Consider the following 21,999-nt stretch of genomic DNA (forward strand, 5'->3'; position numbering starts at 1 on the left):
AATAATACTCATTGCAGAAATGTCACCCTCCTTTTTTTCTTTTAACAACGACCACAATATAATAATTTTAATAAACCAAATAGGCCTATGAACAATTGAGGAAAATTAGGAAGAACCATAGACTGTATGGGAAGAACTGATGATTCAAATGTTGTAATACAAGTAATGTATAGTTTGTGCATAAATTACTCTTCCACATGTCTTCAGTCAGTTCTGGACCCTATTATGACTCGGACTAGTTCTACCAAGGCTTATTAGAGGTATGAGTGGTAGGAGAGGAGTGGAGTTATCTTTGTATGTAGGCTGCAAGTCGACAAAGGTGATCAAATGCTGATGCTAATAATGATCCGATTCATTTGATATTGAATAGCGAGTCCTGATTCGATTCTTCTATTTCCAAGAGAATACAGCTGCACCATGTACACTAGCTCTATTTGTTGTTGCCATTGTAATTCACCATAAGCAATTGTTGAGTATGATGCCAACCAACTGTAATTTGTAATGTATTTTACCATAGTTTAATGGTCAAGTTCTGGCAACCACAGCAGCCCAAATGTTAACGTAAATATCAAGTTTGCTTTTTACAGCTACTTATATCTGTACATTTCTTTTCAGTTTGCTTCAAGAAGTGGCTTCAACAGACAGAAATGCAGGCCAGATTGGGAAAGGCTGGACGCTACACAACGGGAAACATTATGGACATGAACAAGGAAAAACACTTTCTTTGTTGTCTTTTTCTTGTCATACATAGTGTTACTGTTTTTGTTACCATTTAAATATGGAATTGTATTTATTACTTTTATTTTAAATCAAATACACCTGTTTTAGATAATATATTTATTTTGATGTATAGGTTGATTTGCCGGTTGGTTGTTATTTGCATAATTATTGTATTGTTACTGTGTATTTTATTATATTAACTAGCTATTTATTAAATTAAAATACTGTTATGAACACTAAATAATGTATTTATTTTGGTAGATACCAGAATAAATGACAAAATGAATCTTTGTAATATTTATGTTCTCTGGTTTAAATAATCATAGTATTTAAACAATGTATGCTGGTCACCTGGAATCCTGGTAAGCTTCCAGCATGGTATATTTAATACTATTATTAAACATAAGCTGGTGATCGATGGATGCTCTATGCTGTTTTTTTTAGCTGGCCAGGATGGCTGGTTTAGCTGCACCAGCTAAACCAGCCATCCTGGCCAGCTAAAGTGTCAAACCCCTCTAAACCAGCCATCCATTCCAGCCTAATATCTACTGGCTGGTCAATTTAGCTGGTCAGGCTGTTTTTTTCAGCAGGGTTTACACTACATTTCGGAGGGAAATATCGTACCTTTTACTCCACTATTTATTTGACAGTTTCAGATTAACACAAGATTTCAATCCACCTATACATTCTGGTATGTTATTGTTGGTGTTGCATTGATTAGTCGACTAATTCATTGATCAGAAAAATAATGACAAACTATTATTAAATTCATTTTAGATAAATTATATTATGATATTTAAATGAATATCTTAGTTTTTCCAAAGGACAAAACAAGACACTTAAAGACATCACCTTGGACTTTAATACACTGTGATGGATATTTTTACAATGTTCAGACATTATATAGATGAAAATATTTATTGATATACCATCAAATAAACCATAAGTGATATGTTTTTTATTATTAACTTATTCGTCTTTTTATGTGATCCAATTATTCAAATTGTAAAATAAAAAAGTAATCTACAATATTGCGCTTGGATAATAGCAACGTTTTTTTTCTCCATTGGTTCAAATAACTAAAATGAAATGTGTTTTACAAAATGTCCCAACATTTTACAATGTAAAATATCTTCTATGTACCCTTCTCACTTTTTTCACATCATTTCGGTTTTATTTGCACGCGTTTTGAGATACCGGTCAACGAATAACACCAGTGGGAGGTGAGAAAAACTGTGTGTGATATGCATGAAATAAAAAATAGCAAGTAAAACAATACTGACTGGTAGAACAGGTGGCTAAGTGTAACTTTTTTAATCTTTATCTAGGTCTACCATTTTTTTAAATCCACACTAGCCAACAAACAGTCAGTGAGTCAACATTTTTTAAAACACAGACACATTTTATGATTAAAAACCAGACAGGGCTTGATTAAAATGTGTTACATGTAAAAGAACAACATTGGTAGACACAATTCAAAAAAATATAAAATAAATAAAAGTGAAACAAAGAATCAGAGAAAAACTGTTTTTTGTCAGCTTCCAAACATTTTTCTGCACAGTCTCAATTGACGATATTCACATTGGACATCAAATACTGTTGATAAATGAACACAAAGTAACGGTTAATAGGTGATATTATTCAATACCTCTAAATGAGTGTACAAGTGTGCATGTCCACAAACGCATGCAGGTGTTTACAGGTTAACTGGCTAAATGATCCATGGATTAAAAAATCTTTCTTTTGTGTGTTGGGCTGCGTAAATGCTTTATAAACCAAGGTTAGGGGCGAGGAGGAGGGGGGCGGGGTCTACAATCTGATTGGTTGGTTAATTAAAAAAGCTAGCTATTCTGTATTCAAGTTAAACCAACGTGACAAAGATACAAAAAGCAGAAGATGTCAGTAGAGAATATGTCTAGTTGTAGACCAACTGTTCAACACAAGACATCTACACCTACAAACACAGAGCCATGCCTTCCTCTGCTCCCCCCACCATGCATCACATACACTTTGCACCAACACATGGGTCAGACAAAATCCAGTACACAGTACACATCATAATCTCTAGAACAATGCATGCTCTTGTGTTTTCACGTGCCCAAACAACAGATATATATATATATATATATATGTATATATTTTATTTGTTAAAATTGCACATAATCTGTAGGCTAACTAGTGCATGTGAAAGTAAAAACTATAATGGTCATTAGTTCTATTTTTTTGTTCTTACAAAAGGGTGCTTGATTCGAAATGTCTAGATAATCACAGATCAAGGTCAGTGGTTCGCAAACTTTTTGGCTTTTGACAAGGTTTGCAACTATTGATTACTTTTCTGTTTGTCGGTCCAAAACCAAAAGATATTCACTTTATTTTGAGATAAAACTGAGAAAAGCAGAAGAATTTAACATTGAGAGGATGGCAAACAGAATTTTCTGCCATTTTCATATGAAACATTACATCAACAATCAAACACTAGCCGCCCTTATCATGTTCTTTTTCTTTTCATTGAAATCATTTTTGTAATTCCTCAAGAAGTAAAACATGTGGTGATTCACAAGAAACATCAACAGAGAAAAAAACAACAGCCATAGCAATGGTTCTGTAAGGCTGTACGTTTTGCTTTGAGCTAACATGCTAATGTTTAGCACGTATCCTTTTTGACCTCATTAATTATCTTACTTGCATTTAAAATGTCTTTTATTAGCACTACTGTATTTAAAAGGTACAGCTGTTGTTGAAGGAAATGTTATTATAGGAGTCATACAGATCTCTAAGAGTAACATTCAAGCACTTTTTAAGCACTTTCAAAGTACCCAATCCAAAATGATTGAGACTTTTGATAAATAGGGAACAAATAAGGTTTACAAAATGAATTATATGTATACATATTTTATACTGCCACTTTGTTTAATTAACCAGCTGTTTCTTTTAAATTAGATTGCATGTTCTTATAATATAATTAAATCAAAAATTATATTCTTAACCTTCAAGAGAAAATGATGTAGTACAGACGAAAAGCCAGGGATCATCCTCTGGGAACCATGAATATCTGTTCAATACGACATGTTGATTTATTTGGACCTACGATACTAGCATGGCTAAGATAAAAAAATATATATAATTACAGGAAAAAAAGGGTATATATTGTTGCTTTCCCATCTTTTTAGCAGTCTTGCGACCACTTCTGGGGATACACCCTCAGTTTGGGAACCACTGAACTATGCAACCAAGGGAATATCCAACTGGGTCCACAAAGTTGATGGGGAACAGTAAGTGCTTTAAGAGGTTAATAACACACATTTAACAATGGGATCATTAGAGATAGACCTTGCAACCCAATAACCAAAGAAGAAGAAGCTAATAGAGGTGGAGTTATAAGTCAAATCCTTATCTGATGACAAGTGCACTGGTGTTTTGTTTTTTTTTAAGATAAGAAAAGCAGGGTAGTCAGCTGTGAATGATCTTTCTGCTGCAGAGAGCTCCTTGCTTTTATCTTGTTTCAATAAAAAAAATTATAAAACCAAACCACCAGCAGTGTTTACAGCAGATTGGGACACAATCTGAACCTCCAGGAGTGATAAGGGGCAGCACAAAGCAATGGCACAAAGAAAGCAGCTGGTTATCATTTGGAGTTTGTCGGTATTGTAAAATCAAGCAGGGGACAACAGGTTTGTTTGGCTTGCCTCTCACTGAAACACTAAAATTGAAAACAAGCTAAAGACCGCATTACACCTCAGGTAGGTGCCTCCTGGATTTTTTTTAAGGTATGAGAGGCACCTTATGATAAGAGGGGAGAACAACTGTGCACAACACAGGTCAAAAGGCACGACACTGGACACAGACGAAGGGGAAACAACACCCAAGGTGAGGGGAGGGAGAGGAAAAAAAAGCTCCTCAATGAGGCGTTTGGGGCATTTTATAGCAACGCTCAGTCTGCTCACAACTCTCAGGAAAGCAGAATCAAACTGCACAACACAGCAAGAGGAAATAAAACAACGAAGAAGAAGTAGTCACATCAAAGTTTGAGCTCTGAGACCTGACGTCAGCACAGGTACAGTTACTTTTTTCTTGCATTCTTTTTTTGTTCATGCTTGATATAACATAACTGCATCAAATATGCGCTTCATACAAACAAAGGGTGTATCAAAGTGATCGGTTAAAGATCCAGCACTCTATTTAGCTTTCACGTGCCAGGATTTAAAACGTGAGGTCTGGCTGCACGAAATGTTTCTATCTGATATGTGTTGTGGACCAAACTTTTAAGCTGCTCATTTAGCAAGGCTGCAATGAAACCAATAACAACGTTTTAATAACAGCTATTAGCATACATTTTTTGGATTAGTGGTAAATCCATTAGTGAATTAACGGCTCTAAAATGAATGGTTTCAGTTTCTCAAATGTCAAGATTTCCATATTTCTCTGTTTTATATCATTCTAAGTTATTATTTTTGTTTTTTTACTGTAGGTTGAAGCACAACCAGAAATTAGAAGACATTACCACATGCATTTCTCATTATTTTCTGACATTTTATAGATTAAACTGTTTTTGGCGATACGCTAGGATAGCTTTCTCAATAAACAAATGATTAGTTAAGTGCTAAAAACGTCTGAAAATAGTAAATAATTCTATATTTTTTTGATCTATGGAAACATCAAAGTGTCTTGTGTTTTATCAGAGGAAAAACACAAAAATATAAAATGTACAATGATTTATTTGCAGTCATCAGCTCCGGTTACTTAGCCCTGCTGATTTAGTAAATGCACATTTTAGGTATGAGCCAATTCACCTATACTTAACTTAAAGTGCATATTGCTTATACATGATTTGAAAGCTATGAAGCATACCAATTTGACCTAACAATCGTTTAGTGTGTTCAGGGTTAGCATTCGATATCTAATGTAGGTTTCCATAGGTGTTAAACGATTTGAAAAAAATATTGGTCATCATTATTCTCATTTTCATTGAAATGTATATTCATTTGATTTTCTTCCTCAGGATCTGTTGGCAGTACCAATACTTCAGGCAGAATGGTATTTGACACATATTCTGCCTTCAATTTAGTGCACTACTGCAATTTCAATAGAAATTCAGACTTCATTTGCATGTTGCTCCAATGTTGTGTTAAAAACAGCACTATCACACAGCAACTAAATGTCAAGTATACTTAAAGAGAAATGTACTTTAGCCAATAAAAACAGTGTCACATAAGATCTGAAATAATGTGGTAGGTTTGCTTACAGTCTGTAAATCTCTGTGATAATGTAAGCTCGGGTATCTCAGGGTTTAAGCGCAAAGAACTCAGTTGCTACAAGTGCTGTAGAATGTAGGACAACACAGATTTTTGGGTGATAAGTCGACAGGCAGCTGGAAGTTCGGCATGAAAAGAGCACAGCGTACACTGGCCACAGTCTCCGCCTCTTTATCTGGACAAATGACAGTTTTCTCTAATTACAATTTTAAGATATGCAAGAGTTCGAAGTAGGATATCGTAGAGAAAACTTGGATGTTGTTTTTTTGATAAATTGATCAAATGTGATATTTAAGTGATGGACGACAGAAAGCAGTGAGGCACTGCGTACACACACCATATTACTGGGCGGGAAACCTTCAGAAAAAAATTCATGATTATGAATAATGATATTTTCTCCATCGTTTAAATAGACCCATATGTAAATATATAACAACTATGATACAGAAATCAGTTCTTACACCATTTTGCATTTCATATAATTTCCTCATGTAGGCTATATAGATCTATATTAAGATTCCTCACATGCCTGGACAAACTGTACACAAGTGTAGTCTTTTTTTTCTTTTTTTCAGAGTTTTCTTTTTGCGTGAACATCCTTATCCCTGGGAAGTAGAGACCAAATCGAGCCCAGGGACAGGAAACAGGAGGATGTTGTGATTTGTACAGCGAAACGGAACAGAAACACCTGTAAGGTCGTTTACTCTTTCAAAGTGTTTAAAGACTGAAATGCTGCACAAGGATGGCTCAAGCAGAGACTCTGCTTCATGCTGCCTTCAAATCCTCCGCCCTTCATCCTCCAGGCTCGGTGTGTTGCCTCAGAAATCAGCCGAGGATTCTGGGAGTGCAGATCAAGACGCGGTTGTCGCTCCATTGACAGATTCAGGTAAAGAGGCTCAGACAGAGGAGCGGTATTCATTCCTTTACGTCCTTTGAGAGTCCTGAGGAGGTTCCTTCTTAGCCAAAAGTAGAAGTGATGATGATGATGATGATTTATAGTAGCTTTGAGCTGGGCGTCCATCCGCTGACAATAACATGGGGCTACAATCAGTACCGTAGCCTGCCTGCACCGCAGTGACACTGACCATCAAGAAAAGCTGCTATGAGGAAGAAAACACTCACTGGTAATCCCTTTTTAAAACTCCCCCTGAAGTGTTCCACAGCCGGCCACGGAGGAGGAGGAACATCCGGGTGGTGCTGCAGCACTGGAGGAGGGGGGGGGGGGGCGTCGGCAGCCCCAGCTGTGGAAAGGCACACCAGAGGAGGAGGGGCGGGGCGTCGATGATGATGTAGACAGAGGTGATGTTAGAAAGGTAGAAGGGGAACTCATGGGTCTTTAATGAAAACTGGAGGAAATGTTTGTTATTGTCTTTTTTTGTTGGTAAAGTGTTATTTAGCTCAGCGCCTCGTCTCCTCACATCCGCGAGCCTCGCTCCTGGAGGATCTGTGAGGACAGATGGAAATATAAGTCAGTGGAAATCAAAAGATCATTTGCCTAATTTCAGGTAATTAAAGCTGGGGTGATCAAGTAATTGTTTAAGGAGAACATGTATATTCAGGCTTAAGTTTCTCAATCGTGAGGATCAACTTTTCACTTCTCTTTTATATGATTTTTAAGTTTGTTTTGTTTTTTTTGTCAATAAATCCCACAAAAAATAAAGTGGCTCTGATACACTCTGCTTCAAGTTCATTAACTCCTACTTATGTCAATCTGACAAAACGGCTCAAAAATATGTTTAATTTGATTAAGGAAAAAAAGGCCGGAAAAACATCACTCTAACAGAAAACATCACTCAAACAGAAAACATCACTCTAACAGAAAACATCACTCAAACAGAAAACATCACTCTAACAGAAAACATCACTCAAACAGAAAACATCACTCTAACAGAAAACATCACTCAAACAGAAAACATCACTCAAACAGAAAACATCACTCTAACAGAAAACATCACTCAAACAGAAAACATCACTCTAACAGAAAACATCACTCTAACAGAAAACATCACTCAAACAGAAAACATCACTCAAACAGAAAACATCACTCAAACAGAAAACATCACTCTAACAGAAAACATCACTCAAACAGAAAACATCACTCTAACAGAAAACATCACTCAAACAGAAAACATCACTCAAACAGAAAACATCACTCTAACAGAAAACATCACTCAAACAGAAAACATCACTCTAACAGAAAACATCACTCAAACAGAAAACATCACTCAAACAGAAAACATCACTCAAACAGAAAACATCACTAACAGAAAACATCACTCTAACAGAAAACATCACTCAAACAGAAAACATCACTCAAACAGAAAACATCACTCTACTTTCAGCGGCGGATTAATACACATTTGGTTTTGTAGGTCATTCCCAACTTGTTTTCTCCTTCTCAGATTGTTACGTTAAGAGGTGAAAAGAAAGTACAGTTCATAAAAGGCTGTCCATGCAAGAAAAATGTTGCTAGTATTTTTATGGTAGATTTTGTTTTTAATGGGAGTTGTTGACAAAAACAATAATATAGATTAGCATGTGTAGCTACTCGTGATCAGCTCACCTTGGCCTTCTCGGTGGGCTCGATGACGATGCCGTTGGTGGAGTTGTTCAGTTCCCGGGAAACTACACATAGAAACTCTGCCTGGTCCTCGTTGCCGTAGTTATAAGAGGAGCCGATGCTTATGAGCTGAGGAGAGGCAAAAAGACCAAAGTAAGGATTACGAAGTACACATTCAGTTTTTCCCCCCCAAGGTTTACTTTGGGGGGGTGGCATTGGGAAGACAATGCCGGGAAACACTGACATTTATGTTCATTTAGTATTAGTATTCTTTCTGAGTTCAGCATTTCAAACATGATGATTGTCCTTTTCTCTGTTTTATAGACCCCGGGTTACATGTTGGATTGTTTAAATATATATATCCTTTATTTAACCAGGTAAAAGAACTAAGTGAGATGAAATGAAAATCTACCAAAAATGTAAATAATTGAACCATTGCTAGGAAAAGACATTTACAGGCAATTTGTTTTGCTTTGATACGTTGCCCAAACATTATTAAACTGGCTTCCTAAAGATTAATCTTCAAGTAATAAATATCTTAGAATAAGACGATAACAAAATATGTCTTTGAACCAAAACAGAGGCCCATATTAGACCTTCTTTCATGGTCCCACACATTGACCCAATTATTAATGCAAATCACAAACAAACCTGACCATATATTGTCTGAATTAATAATGAATTTGTAGACATTAGGCTTATATGAAGCACATTTAAAATGTTCATGTTTCATTCCCAATTTGAGCGCGTTTAGAATGCTTGCAATATATTTTTTGCAGGATATTGGCACTATTGCCAAAAATGTGAATTGTAATCCTACATATCAGCTCTGTTGAATACATTCACAATACCAACTATTAAAAAAAATCTCAAATAGATGCCTGAATATAATAAACTCTCTTCCGTATGAAAAAATAAATAATAATAAAATATGTTTTTTGATAAATGTGCGGGGCTGATCTCCAAAGCGTAGCTTTGAAACAACTGATGCATGAACTGAAACATGACAACAGGGAAAACAAATGTGTATTTTGTGCACCTGCTCAAACTTCCAACCGTCTGACATGGTAGAGACCATCTGTGTGAGTTCCTCCTCTTGGCACTGTAGTACTCGGTACACATGCTTCACAGGGCCCTGAGGGACAGAAACACACAGAACTACATCAACAATCTGCACACAGATCAAAGAAAGCTATTTTTGTTGTGTTTGTACTGGAGTTTTCTCTGTACCTGGGATGTTCGGTTCTCGTTGTCCCGTATCCTCTCTTTCACCAGCCTCACCAGTGATGCGATGTTGTAGAACTCGGCTTCCTCAAGAACGCCTGACACAAAAAATAGACTTCATTGTGTGGTTTGTATACACTCAAAATGAATATTTGCTAACAAAGATTTTGCATGATGTTTGAGCAAAATAAATCCTGATGAAAGTATTTTACCGTCCTCAGCCAGGTTTTTATCCATGATCAGTTTTCCGTGGCGAAGGTAGTTCAGGATGGGGCCGAAGTATGTGGGGTCCCTGTCGATCAGGTAGGCTCCAGTCTCATCCTGTGGGAGCAAATTAAGGGACGACATGTGTGATGGGGATTTGGTTTCCTTCTTGTAAATACTGTAGTGTCTTTGCAGGAATGGGAAAAGGGACACATGTTGAATCAGATAATGTCCAGGAAAACATATTCGTTAAAGAGACGCTTTGAGCGACTATTTTAGTGTAAGAAGGATATTTCTGTATCAATAACAAGACATTTCATAACATTATTGCCGATTATATGTTTGATTCAATTGCTAAATAAAGATAACGGATCAATATTATTGTTAACTCCCTACACATTTGTTTTCCAATGTCACAACAGTAGCTGTTAAAGTGTTTCTCTTTTTCAAATTAATTAGTATGTTGTTATGAATATCTTGCCAATCGACTGATGTTAAAATGATTTTTTTAACAATTACCAAGTGTTTGCCTTTTGTTTTGGTGCTTTTCTTTGTCTAAAGTAAACTGAGTTTCTTGTAAATATTGCAACACCCCAGTAAATGGAACTCAACTTAAGGATTTGTATTCAAACTCTTCTCTTATTGACTGTAGGAGTATTTCTATATTTTGTTTTGCTAATAGTACATATTTCACCTCTGAATATCACCAAGAAGACATTACAATTAGGACAAACGGATACCATGAAGGAAACAGTGAATCTCGCTTTTAGGATCCAAAGATACTTCTAGCTTTAGTTCTACTGGGCTTTATAATGAACAAAACTATAAACAAATCCAATTAAGCCCAATAAGTTGTGTGTGTGTGCTCACTTTGTCGGAGTCCAGGTCGGGGTCTTCTTGACAAAGTCGGGACAGGAAGGATTTGGGGTCCCGACACAGCGTCTGTTTGGTCGTGACGAAGTAGGTCCCGCCGACGTTCAGGCGAACCCAGCGCGAGCCCGGCTTGTCCGCCGGTTCAGACGGGGAGCTCGGGTTGCTCTTCCCCGGGAACCCAAACACAGAGCGTCCGCCGCTGCCGCTCGATACCCCGCCGGGGCTGAGCTGGCTGCTCCGCGGAGGAACCATGAGAGTGGGCGACGCCAGGCGCACCGAGCCCCGGACATCGCGGTGCTGCTCGGGCTGCTCTATGGTGCCAGTGCCGCTCGACTCCACGACATGCAGTTCAGCCATGTTTTCTATTCGTCTGAAAAGCACACACGATTAGCTAACGACACACTGCGGGGAAACACTTTCGCCCAGCCGAATTGTAAACAGAGCGGAGAGGGTATTTTTCTCCGACGGGGCGGCTGGCATCAGGGCGTTGCTGCTCGCGCTCGACCGCCTTTGTCTCTCCAGCGCCGAAGATTAAGACACGGATATGATTATCAAAGGCTGTACGATGTTAGCAGCATCGCGTTTAATCGTTTCTGCTCAAGATAAATGGCTCATTCTTGTCAATTCAAACGTTAATCAGAGAAAGGCAGCTCTTCCGGGTTGTAACGTGATTACTGTTTACTTCCGCTGTGTCGTCGTTTTTCAAAATAAAAGCTAAAAGTAATATTTGGTAGGTGGAAGTTTAGCCTCCCAAATAATAACATTTATTAAAATGTTAATATATGTGAAATAATATAGAGAAATCTGCACAGATATTGCCCAGATGCCCTGCACCAAAATGTTGCACTTTCCCCCTACAAAAACACACAGTGTTTATAAAAAATATTTATTTTAAAAATATAACAAATATATCTTATTTAACAGGCATCCTTGGAGCATGATACCTTTATTTTTACATTAATAATGATACAGCCATATAAGACTAATCATAAATGACAGAAAGGGACATATATTTGAAAGTATAGCTTACAATTACGCTTATATTTATGATAACATAATTTTCTCCATCATTGTAAATTAATTCCCTTTCTGTTTAGTTTTTTTTGGGTATGTTTTTTCTTTATATTTATGTTCTATAAAAATAAGAAATAAAAGCATTGTTGTATGATTCTTTTTTTAAACCTTTGGAGGGCAGTGTAGCGCCATCCCCGCCCCTATTACAGCAGCAGAAGAAGAAGGATTTGACTGGTTGTGGGCGCGTTTGGTGCTTGTTTGCTGTTGTATTGAAACCAGACACGGCTGACAGTGCTTGTTGAGACTCTGGTTACACCTGTAATAAGGCGAGTAACGTTGTTATTACAATTCAATTAATTATATATTTCATGCTTTATAAGTTAGCTACGCAGTTAGCATCCTAATGGTTTATTTTACCCGAGGCTGTTACCAAGCTAGCATCAAATAACTGTTGACTGTTAGCTCAGCATCACAGCTCGTAAGAGAAGATGGTGCACGCACGCATTTAAAATATCTGGTTGAGACTAAATCTGTTAAATTAAATAAGTTGGTCAGTAGGAGCCATCTCTATATGGGGATAGTCTATTCTCTTTATTTTTTCATTTAGTAAAGTGTGTGTTATTCCAGCTGACTGAGCCATGAGTGAGTTCAGGATCCACCATGATGTGAACGAGCTGCTGAGCCTGCTCCATGTCCGAGGAGGTGATGGAGCAGAGGGCTACATCGACCTGCTGCAGAAACACAGGACTCCCTATGTCAATACTACAGTGTCTTCTCACAGTGCTAAGGTGAACAGACATGCTTTAGTTTAGTTGCTAATTGTGAATACATTCCTATATTGTCTGTTATCATTTTCAGGTGAAATTAGCTGAGTTTTCTAAAACCCCCGAGGACTTCTTGAGGAAGTACGAGGAGCTCAAGTCCAAAAATGTTCGAAACCTCGACCCTCTTGTCTACCTGCTGTCCAAACTCTGTGAAGATAAAGAGGTAACACATTGTTTACAAACAGCTTATTATCTGTTTCTTTGTTTATAACATCCGATAAACTTACTTCACACTTTAGTTTAATGTATTTTAGGTGATCACGGTGTAAAGAATGAATCCTATTTTTAATATGGTTATATAATTCCTCTCAACAATGGGAGTAGTGTCAACAGACAAGGGAAATATACAGTTAACACTCTTTAGGTTGCATCACAAACCTTCAAGAGAAAAAACTCTTGTGACTTGTGTAAATAGGAGATAGACGTGCCTCGATTTGTTGATTCTCCACCACGTTAAAAAAGCGAGATAAACCTCCGTTTGACCTCATTTGTTAAGCTTTCTTATCACAGTGTCTCACAGCTATGTCATGATATTTTCCGTAGACCCTCCAGTTTCTGCAGCAAAATGCCAAAGAGAGGTCAGAGTCATCCACAAACACCACGGCAACCACGACCACCAGCTACAGTCTGCCTCAGACCAGCACCAAGATGTCCATGCAGGAGCTGGACGAGCTGCGGAAGAAGCTCGGCAACGTGACGGCCAGCTCCAACGCTCCACTGGTGAGCAATTATAACTCGGATGCATCAGATCTGAGGTTAGGTTGGCCCAAGACAATGTAGAACAGGCCATTCAGATGAAGTCAACTTGGATGGAAATGATTTCTCTTGGAGGGTTTAGTGGGTTTAGTGATGTTAGGGGTTCAATTATTTCCAATCCCATCTTGAGGTATATGCGTGCTTTTCTTCCTCTACCTCAATAGAGTCAACAACCTACTGTTTTAAGACACACTTGCTGTTTAGGCCATTATTAAGGTCCCATCAGGACTCAAAGCCTATGACAAGAGAGTCAATCATAACAATACTAGGTTCAAATGACATTTTGCCCTTTTATCGGCTCTTGATTAATCCGCCTCTCTTTGTCATTTGTGTTTTCTGTAGCCTGCTGAAGTCACACGGAAGATGCTGAGGGACAAGCACAACAAGAAGAACCCCACCCTGCCCAACCCTGTGTTTCCTAACTGGGTGTACGACCGTCCTGCTCTCCTCGGAGACTTCATCACCAGCTCCGGCCCCACAGGAGATCCAGTTGTGGCCATCGGTAAGCCAACACATTGGAAATTAATTTGTGCTCCGTGCAGTGTGCAGCCCGACACTAGCTTATTATCAACCTGACTGGATCATCATCGACCTGAAATGAGTTGTGTTCTACTTCAAAATACTGTATTTGTTGTTGGTGTTATACCTTGGTTTTCTGCGCTCAGGTACGATGCCCCTGCCTGCTCAGGAACAAGCTCTGGTGGAGGATCTGCTGTTTGTCCTGGTTGGTGTTGATGGGCGGGACATCACAGCTCAGCCTGTCCTGGGGAGGCAGAACCGCTCCTTCATCGTGGATTCAACGCTGGACATGTCCATCAAAGAACTGGTTAACAGAATATTACCAGTTGCGTCGTATTACTCCACTATAACACGGTAAGAATATACATATGTCAGTTGTTCATATACATTTATAATCTGAGGATACATTATCAGATGGTTCTGTTGTGTTCATCGTTCAGCTTCATTGAGGAGAAGTCGTCCTTTGAGTACGGCCAGGTGAACCACGCGCTGACGGCGGCCATGAGGACCCTGATGAAGGAGTACCTGATCCTGGTCACTCAGCTGGAGCACCTGCAGCGGCAGGGCCTGCTGTCCCTGCAGAAGCTCTGGTTCTACATCCAGCCCACCATGAGGACCATGGAGATACTGGCCTCCATCGGTGAGACTGATCAAAATGTTTGTCTTTGATTGGGGCAGTGTTCATTTTAATAATGAAAACTACGACTAAATATGTTTTGCTAACGTTTATTTTCAACGTCAATAAACACTAACTGTGACTTTATCAACAAGTAATATTGTTGACAAAAAAGACAAGATTACATTTAGTTTAAAAACAAAGTATGTATTTGTCTGGCCCGACTAAAACAAAACTAAAATAGTCATGTTTTTTTAATCCAGATCCCACTAAAATACCCAGACCTTTAGTCAACTAAAACTTAGCAAACAGAATGTAGTTAACAAAATATGATAAAAACTAACAAGGACATTTGACAATGGACTAAGAAGGAATAAATAAAAATACCTGACAAAAGTAACTCTAATTCAGTGTGACCCAGCAGTTTGAGCTCAGCTGTTGATGTCAACATTTCATCCCTAAACAATACAAGTTCAAACTAATAACGTGTGTTATACCCTGGGGGGTGATTCTTTAGTGTTCGAAGATAGAATTGGTTAGGAAATGTTTTTGTTATTTCCTATAGATAACTGCACAAATCAAACCGGTACCTTTTTAAAGTATGAAATTGTTTTTCTTCCACTCATTTCACAGCTTCCTCGGTGGACAAAGGAGAGTGTATGGGGGGGGCGACACTGAGCCTCCTCCACGACCGAACCTTCAACTACACCGGGGACAGCCAGGCTCAGGAGCTGTGCCTCTACCTCACTAAAGCAGCCAGCGTGCCCTACTTTGAAATACTGGAGAAGTGGACCTACAGGGGCATCATCAAGGATCCATACAGGTACAGTTTACACTGACGCTCGAAAATAACAGATTACACTTGTATTTTACGACGGGTATTAGGACCATTGTTGTTGAGAGTCAAGGGAGGGGGTCAAACTTTTCCAAAAAAGAACTCTGACGATGAAGTTCCTTCAACAATTATGGGTAAAAAGATTACACAATTTTCTTGATTAAAGAGTACATTTGTAATTTTAAGCTCGTAAAGTCCCTCTGCCAGTCCCATAAAAGATATTTTTTGTACCTACAGTGGCCCCTCTATGATAGAATCTACTCCATGTTTAAGTCTGATTGACTTCTATTGTCTATATTTGTTCCCCCACAGTGAGTTCATGGTGGAGGAGCACGAGCTGCAGAAAGAGAAGATTCAGGAGGACTACAACGACAAGTACTGGGATCAGAGATACACCATCGTACAACATCGCATTCCTTCCTTTCTACAGAAAATGGCAGACAAGATATTGAGCACAGGTAAAAAAACAAACTAACAAACAAATGTAAAACAGTAAAAAAATACCTCTCTTAAACAAGATATTGATTTTCTTTCTGTGTCATTTTGTAGGGAAATACCTGAATGTGGTGCGGGAGTGCGGCCGCGATGTGACGTGTCCTGATGCTAAGGAGGTGCTGTACACCCTGAAGGAGAGGGCCTATGTGGAGCAGATAGAGAAAGCTTACAACTACGCCAGCAAGGTCCTGCTGGACTTCCTCATGGAGGAGAAGGAGCTGGTGCTACGCCTCAGGTAGATGCTGAGTGGTATTTGGAACCAAGGGAGATAAGAGAGTATTCAGTCTCTCAAAAGCCCTAGTGTCCTTTATGGAAGCATCTGCATTTATTTCTAATAATAATAACTATCCATTAAATATAAGTCCACGCTTTCCTGTCCCTTACTGACAACATATATAATTAAAGACAGTCATTTTTATGGTGTTATAAAAATATGACATTCAAAGCTAATTTAGAAAACCTCAATAGCATTGAATACAAAGGAATACCCATCTGTAGATACCAGTCTATGGTAGATACTCATATTTGGGTATAAGTCTTTTGGATGTAGTGATTCACTGATATTCCTTTAAAACTCGATGTGTCTGTGTCATTAGATCCATCAAGCACTACTTCTTGATGGACAAAGGGGATTTCTTCGTGCACTTCATGGACCTGACAGAGGAGGAGCTGAAGAAGCCGGTGGACGACATTGTTCCCCCCCGACTGGAAGCCCTGTTGGAGCTGGCTCTGAGGATGAGCACCGCCAACACCGACCCCTTCAAAGACGACCTCAAGGTGGGTGCAAATAATCATGCTGTAGTTCTGTGTCCTATGGAGCAGGCAGCGGTTTACATTTCTTTTAAGTAGTTGAAAAGCCTCACTACCTGCTCAGCAGCAAACATCAGACACAGTAAAAGACCAGCTGGTGAACTTAGTGGAGCATTTAGCAGCTAAAGAGCCACATATTTCCCCTCATTTAGTAGAGAACAATAACAGAGTTTAAAAAGAGAGATAATATTGGATTTATTGGATAAAATGCGAGTTGTCTTTAAGTCTTGCTTGTGCTACCCCCAAGTGACAATAAGTAGTTATTGCGTGTTTTTATAGGGGACATATAAAGCCCAATTTTAGGTTTATACTTAATCGTCATATGTTTTGTTTCTATAAGAAAATGTTCACACATTTAATGTTTAAAAAACACACACTTTGATGCTATTTGTTTGCATATACCTGCTTCTGTCAAAAGTATAGCATAATATTTCCCCTTTTAAAGACACATGTATGCCTTAGCACAAAGTAACATTTACATTGCATCCGAAAAGTATTCATACCCCTTAACTTTTTTTAAATGGAGTTATGTTGCAGCCTTATTTCTAAAAAATGTTCTCAACATTCCACACACAATACCCCATAATGACAAATAGAAAACGTTGAAAAAATAAGTATTCACACCCTTTTCTATGACACTGAAAATTGAGCTCAGGTGCATCCCTTTTCCACTGATCATCCTTGAGATGTTTCAATAACTTGACTGGAGTCCACCTCTAGTAAGTTCAATAGATTGGACATGACTTGGAAAGGAACACACCTGTCCATATGAGGTCCCACAGTTGACAGTGCATATCAGAGCACAAACCAAGTCATGAGGTCCAGGGAATTGTCTGTAGACCTCAGAGACAGGATTGCATCAAGGCACAGATCTGGGGAAGGGTACAGAAAAATGTCTGCAGCATTGAACGTCCCAACGAGCACAGTGGTCTCAATCATTTGCAAATGGAAGATGTTTGAAACCTCCACGGCTCTTCCTAGAGCTTGCTGCCCAAACCACACTGAACATCGGGGAAGAAGGGCCTTAAGTCAGAGAGGTGACCAAGAATCCGATGGTCACTCTGACAGAGCTCCAGTGTTCCTCTGTGGAGATGGGAGAACCAGAAGGACAACCATCTTTGCAGCACTCCACCAATCAGGCCTCTATGGTAGAGTGACCAGAAGGAAGCCACTCTTCAGCAAAAGGCACATGAAAGCCCCCAAGGAGCACCTAGAGGACTCTCAGACCACTGGTCTGATGAAACCAAGATGGATCTCTTTGGCCTGAAGGCCAAGCATCATGTCTGGAGGAACCCAGGCACCGCTCATCACCTGGCCAACACCATCCCTACAGTGAAGCATGGTGGTGGCAGCATCATGCTGTGGGGAGGTTTCTCAGCAGCAGGAACTGGGAGACTAGTCAGGATCAAGGGAACGATGAATGCAGCAATGTACAGGGAGATCCTTGATGAAAACCTGCTCCAGAGCGCTCTGGCCCTCAGACTGGGGCGAAGGTTCACAATTAAAATGACAACGACCCTAAGCACACAGCCACGATAACAAAGGAGTGGCTTTGGGACAAGTCTGTGAATGTCCTTGAGTGGCCCAGCCAGAGCCCAGACTTGAACCGGATTGAATATCTCTAGAGAGATCTGAAAATGGCTGTGCACCGACGCTCCCCATCCCACCTGATGGAGCCTGAGACGATCTGCAAAGAAGAATGGGAGAAACTGCCCAAAGATAGGTGCGCCAAGCGTGTAGCATCATACTCAGAAGACTTGAGGCTGTAATTGCTGCCAAAGGTGCTTCAACAAAGTATTGAGTAAAGGGTGTGAATACTTATGCACATGTGATATTTGAGTTTTTATTTTTAAATCATTTGCAAAAATTATTTAAAACCTTTTTCACTTTGTCATTATGGGGTATTGTGTGTAGAATGTTGAGAAAACAAATGAATTTAATCCAAATTGAAATAAGGCTGTATCATAACAAAAAGTGAAGGAGTATGAATACTTTCCGGATGCTCTGTAATTAAAGAACTTTCAGTAATTTAGGTGATACCTTGCTGTTTTCTTGCGCTAGGTAAAAAACATGTACTATGGTTTTATGCAGTAAAATCAGTATTGCAATGTTGACAGGCCAATATCGGGGGGCAAGCAAACACCACAACCACAATACAAATAATGTACATTTCATCTCAGTAGAGGATAGGCGGAAGAATTGCCCCAAAGACTTGTACAAGTGCCAATTCAGCACTGCCAAACAATAACAGAGGAGAAATGAATACACATAGCCCGATATTATTCTGTATCATTGCAACCAGACTGGTTGCAGCCTCAACTGGACAACTCTCTGCACCCCATGGTCCTTCTCATTTAATGATTCAACAATAAACACATATTTCATTTGTTTGTTAAATGTAATTCAGAAAGCGGCTCAAATACACTTTATTAGCCACAACTGTCTTGAAAACCCTCGACATATGGAAAGAAAATGATAAGCTATAGGAATAGCTGGAAACATAACTTGGCAATCTATCCATTCCTTCATTATACCGTCACTAATGTAGTTAGTTCTCTTCACCTGCACACTGATCCCATGATTTATGAGCTTCTTCACACTTCATAATGTTAAACTTCCTCTCTTCTCTCCACAGATTGACCTCATGCCTCATGACGTCATCACTCAGCTGCTGCGGGTGCTGGCCATTGAGACCAAACAGGAGAAGGCCATCATCAATGCAGAGCCCACCGAGGTGGGCCTCAGCGGCCTTGAGGCCTTCTCCTTCGACTACATCGTCAAGTGGCCCCTGTCACTCATCATCAACAGGTACTCAACTACTGAATTGATCTAATATCAAAAATAGATACTTAACAAAAATTAAGTAGACATATAAGGAATTCTTCTTTGTTTTTCCAGTATCCCAGATTGACAGGAATGTGTCCCTGGAAGCATATATGCAATTAAACACCATTTGTACTTGTATGAATTTTCCAGGAAAGCCCTGACGAGGTACCAGATGTTGTTCAGACACATTTTTTACTGCAAACACGTTGAGAGGCTGCTGTGCAACGTGTGGATCTGCAACAAAGATTTCAAGCTGTACTCTTCACATTGTGCCAAATGGTGAGTTGATATAAAGTGAATTTAAGTAAAAATCTCTCCCAGAAAAATGTCCTCACACTGTTCATTCTGCAGGTTTGCTGCTGCCTTTGCCCTGCGACAGCGCATGCTCAACTTTGTGCAGAACATCCAGTACTACATGATGTTTGAGGTGATGGAGCCCACCTGGCACATCATGGAGAACAACCTGAAAACAGTGAGTGAAACCAGGTCCTCACTGTTATCCTACTGTCAATGTTTTTTTGTCTAACAACATCACAGTTAGCTGACAGCCAGCTGATGGTTAGCTAACAGCTAGCATTTTGTTTTGTTCTAACATCCTGTCTTCTGAAGGCGTCAAACATCGATGACGTGCTCTGCCATCACACCAGCTTCTTGGATAACTGCCTGAAAGACTGCATGCTGACTAACCCCGAGCTCCTGAGGATCTTCTCCAAACTCATGTCCGTCTGCGTCATGTTCACAAGCTGCATGCAGGTTTGTTGACAGGAGGATAAAGAGAACATATTTCTGAATACAGTGTCTTCTTTCTGCTCCTGGAAAATACAACAATGAGGGGCAGATCCTGTTACTAAGATGTTTTTTCCTTTTGTATTTTAAAGCGGTTCACTCAGAGCAAGAGGTTGGAGCGCCTCTCTAAGGAGCAGGGGACTATGGATGGGCCTCCCACTGAGAGGGAACATGCTGAGGAGGCAGAGAAGAAGAGGCTGAAGACAAAGGTATTTCCAATAGATCATCAAAAACATGACGCAAAAATATCAGAAATGTTCCATCCAAACCAGACAATATTAAATGACTGGTGTACAAAGATCTGCAGCTTCTGAGTTAAACGGTTGTGTTCTCTCCCTGCTTCAGTTATTATCTGAGCATGCAGACACCCTCCAGTCAGACGCAGGCTTTGAAACCAGCATCAGCAAGTTTGACAGCAACTTCAGCACGCTGCTGCTGGACCTGCTGGACAAGCTGAGCATCTACAGCACCAACGACTGCGAGCACAGCATGATCAGCATCATCTACAGGTACGTACAGTTTCAACTAAATGTCTTTTTGCACGATATAATGTGTTATAATACTTGATAAGGCCTCTACCTTTTCCAAAGCGAACCAGTGTTTGCCTTTTATTGTCTCTCCTTCAAAACGTTTTTGTTTTTTTACGCTACGACAACATATTAGGGGCATTGTATGTTAAAAAAATGTTTCTGTGTACTGTACTAGTTTAGTATCCAGTGTTAATGACTTAATAATCTAACAGAATATTGTATTTTCGTCGTAAATTTGCCACTTTAATATCACAGAATATCCAAGTTGTTTTCTCCTAAATTAAAAATGTTTTAATTTAGTTTTTTTGTAAATATTGCCCCACTCCTCAGACTTTTTTTAACCTACAATACCTCATACAGAGCTGTACCATTAATTTAAGTATGAACATTATTTCGTATAGACTGAGCTACTGCAGATTATCCATTACAAAATGCATGTTTTTGCTAAATACTTTGCTAACTCAGCTCCTATGATTTCACAGGCTGGATTTCAATGGCTTCTACACCGAGCGGCTGGAGAAGATGGCCATAGAGCGGAGCCAGAAAGCTTCAGCGTAGCATGTGATGACTTTGTAACAAGCAGCAATATAAACGGCCTTTCCTCATGTGTGTCCACCACTCCCTGCCAATGCAGATAGTTACCATAAAGGCAAAAATAACTGATGCTTCAGTGTGTATATTATATATTATGTACTGAAGAAAATGTAGCGTTACATTCTAAGGCTTGCATCCTCATTTCAATGCTTCAAATTGTACATTTTAAGAAATGTTGTAACTGTACCGAAATGTCACTCTTAATGGGTAACTCATTGTACCTTTAAAATAAAAAAGTATGTTTGTATTCAATAAAACAAGGCTTTACTGAATAAATGTAGACCCTTAACATCTGCCTAACACTGTAAATCCCACCATAATAATTTATTTTCATGTTGTACTATATAAACTGTATTTATATACTTTACACACAGTAGTACAGCGCTAAAGACAATAATAATCCTACAAGACCAAAGTATGGCTGATTTACACATTTGAAACATGTATCATTATACCTTACATTAAAACCAAAAACATATTTTTTTCTTTCCATAAATAGAGTTATTGTGACTCAGAAGGTGTTAATGGCTGCCAACTACTCAGCATCGTTACCGCTGCCGG

The 21,999-nt window shown here is 39.1% G+C and overlaps 2 protein-coding genes across 3 annotated transcripts; one reads left to right on the forward strand and one right to left on the reverse strand.

Moving 5' to 3' along the window:
- Positions 1 to 2,019: 2,019 nt before the first annotated feature.
- kctd2 (potassium channel tetramerization domain containing 2) lies at positions 2,020 to 11,890 on the reverse strand. Its single transcript, XM_079658184.1, has 6 exons — positions 10,831 to 11,890; positions 9,969 to 10,077; positions 9,763 to 9,854; positions 9,572 to 9,667; positions 8,536 to 8,661; positions 2,020 to 7,416 (listed from the first exon to the last, which is right to left on the reverse strand). The coding sequence occupies exons 1-6, from the start codon at positions 11,188 to 11,190 to the stop codon at positions 7,387 to 7,389; spliced, it is 813 nt and encodes a 270-aa protein (XP_079514310.1). The 5' UTR covers positions 11,191 to 11,890; the 3' UTR covers positions 2,020 to 7,386.
- A 138-nt stretch (positions 11,891 to 12,028) lies between these two features.
- Positions 12,029 to 21,747, forward strand: tubgcp2 (tubulin gamma complex component 2). 2 transcript variants are annotated; one of them, XM_079658141.1, is made up of 18 exons: positions 12,031 to 12,173; positions 12,475 to 12,635; positions 12,706 to 12,834; positions 13,215 to 13,391; positions 13,770 to 13,929; positions 14,093 to 14,300; positions 14,387 to 14,586; positions 15,196 to 15,385; positions 15,710 to 15,855; positions 15,947 to 16,127; positions 16,489 to 16,669; positions 19,338 to 19,510; positions 19,679 to 19,807; positions 19,880 to 20,000; positions 20,138 to 20,281; positions 20,407 to 20,523; positions 20,660 to 20,823; positions 21,327 to 21,747. In XM_079658141.1, exons 2-18 carry the CDS (start codon positions 12,486 to 12,488, stop codon positions 21,400 to 21,402), a joined length of 2,646 nt encoding a protein of 881 aa, XP_079514267.1. In that variant the 5' UTR covers positions 12,031 to 12,173; positions 12,475 to 12,485; the 3' UTR covers positions 21,403 to 21,747. The 2 variants fall into 2 exon arrangements, with proteins under 2 accessions (XP_079514268.1, XP_079514267.1); XM_079658142.1 differs by lacking the exon at positions 20,138 to 20,281 and having other exon boundaries at positions 12,029 to 12,173.
- The last annotated feature ends 252 nt before the right edge of the window (positions 21,748 to 21,999 follow it).

This window comes from Notothenia rossii (genome assembly GCF_949606895.1).
Source record: "Notothenia rossii genome assembly, chromosome: 11".
Classification (NCBI taxonomy): domain Eukaryota; kingdom Metazoa; phylum Chordata; class Actinopteri; order Perciformes; family Nototheniidae; genus Notothenia; species Notothenia rossii.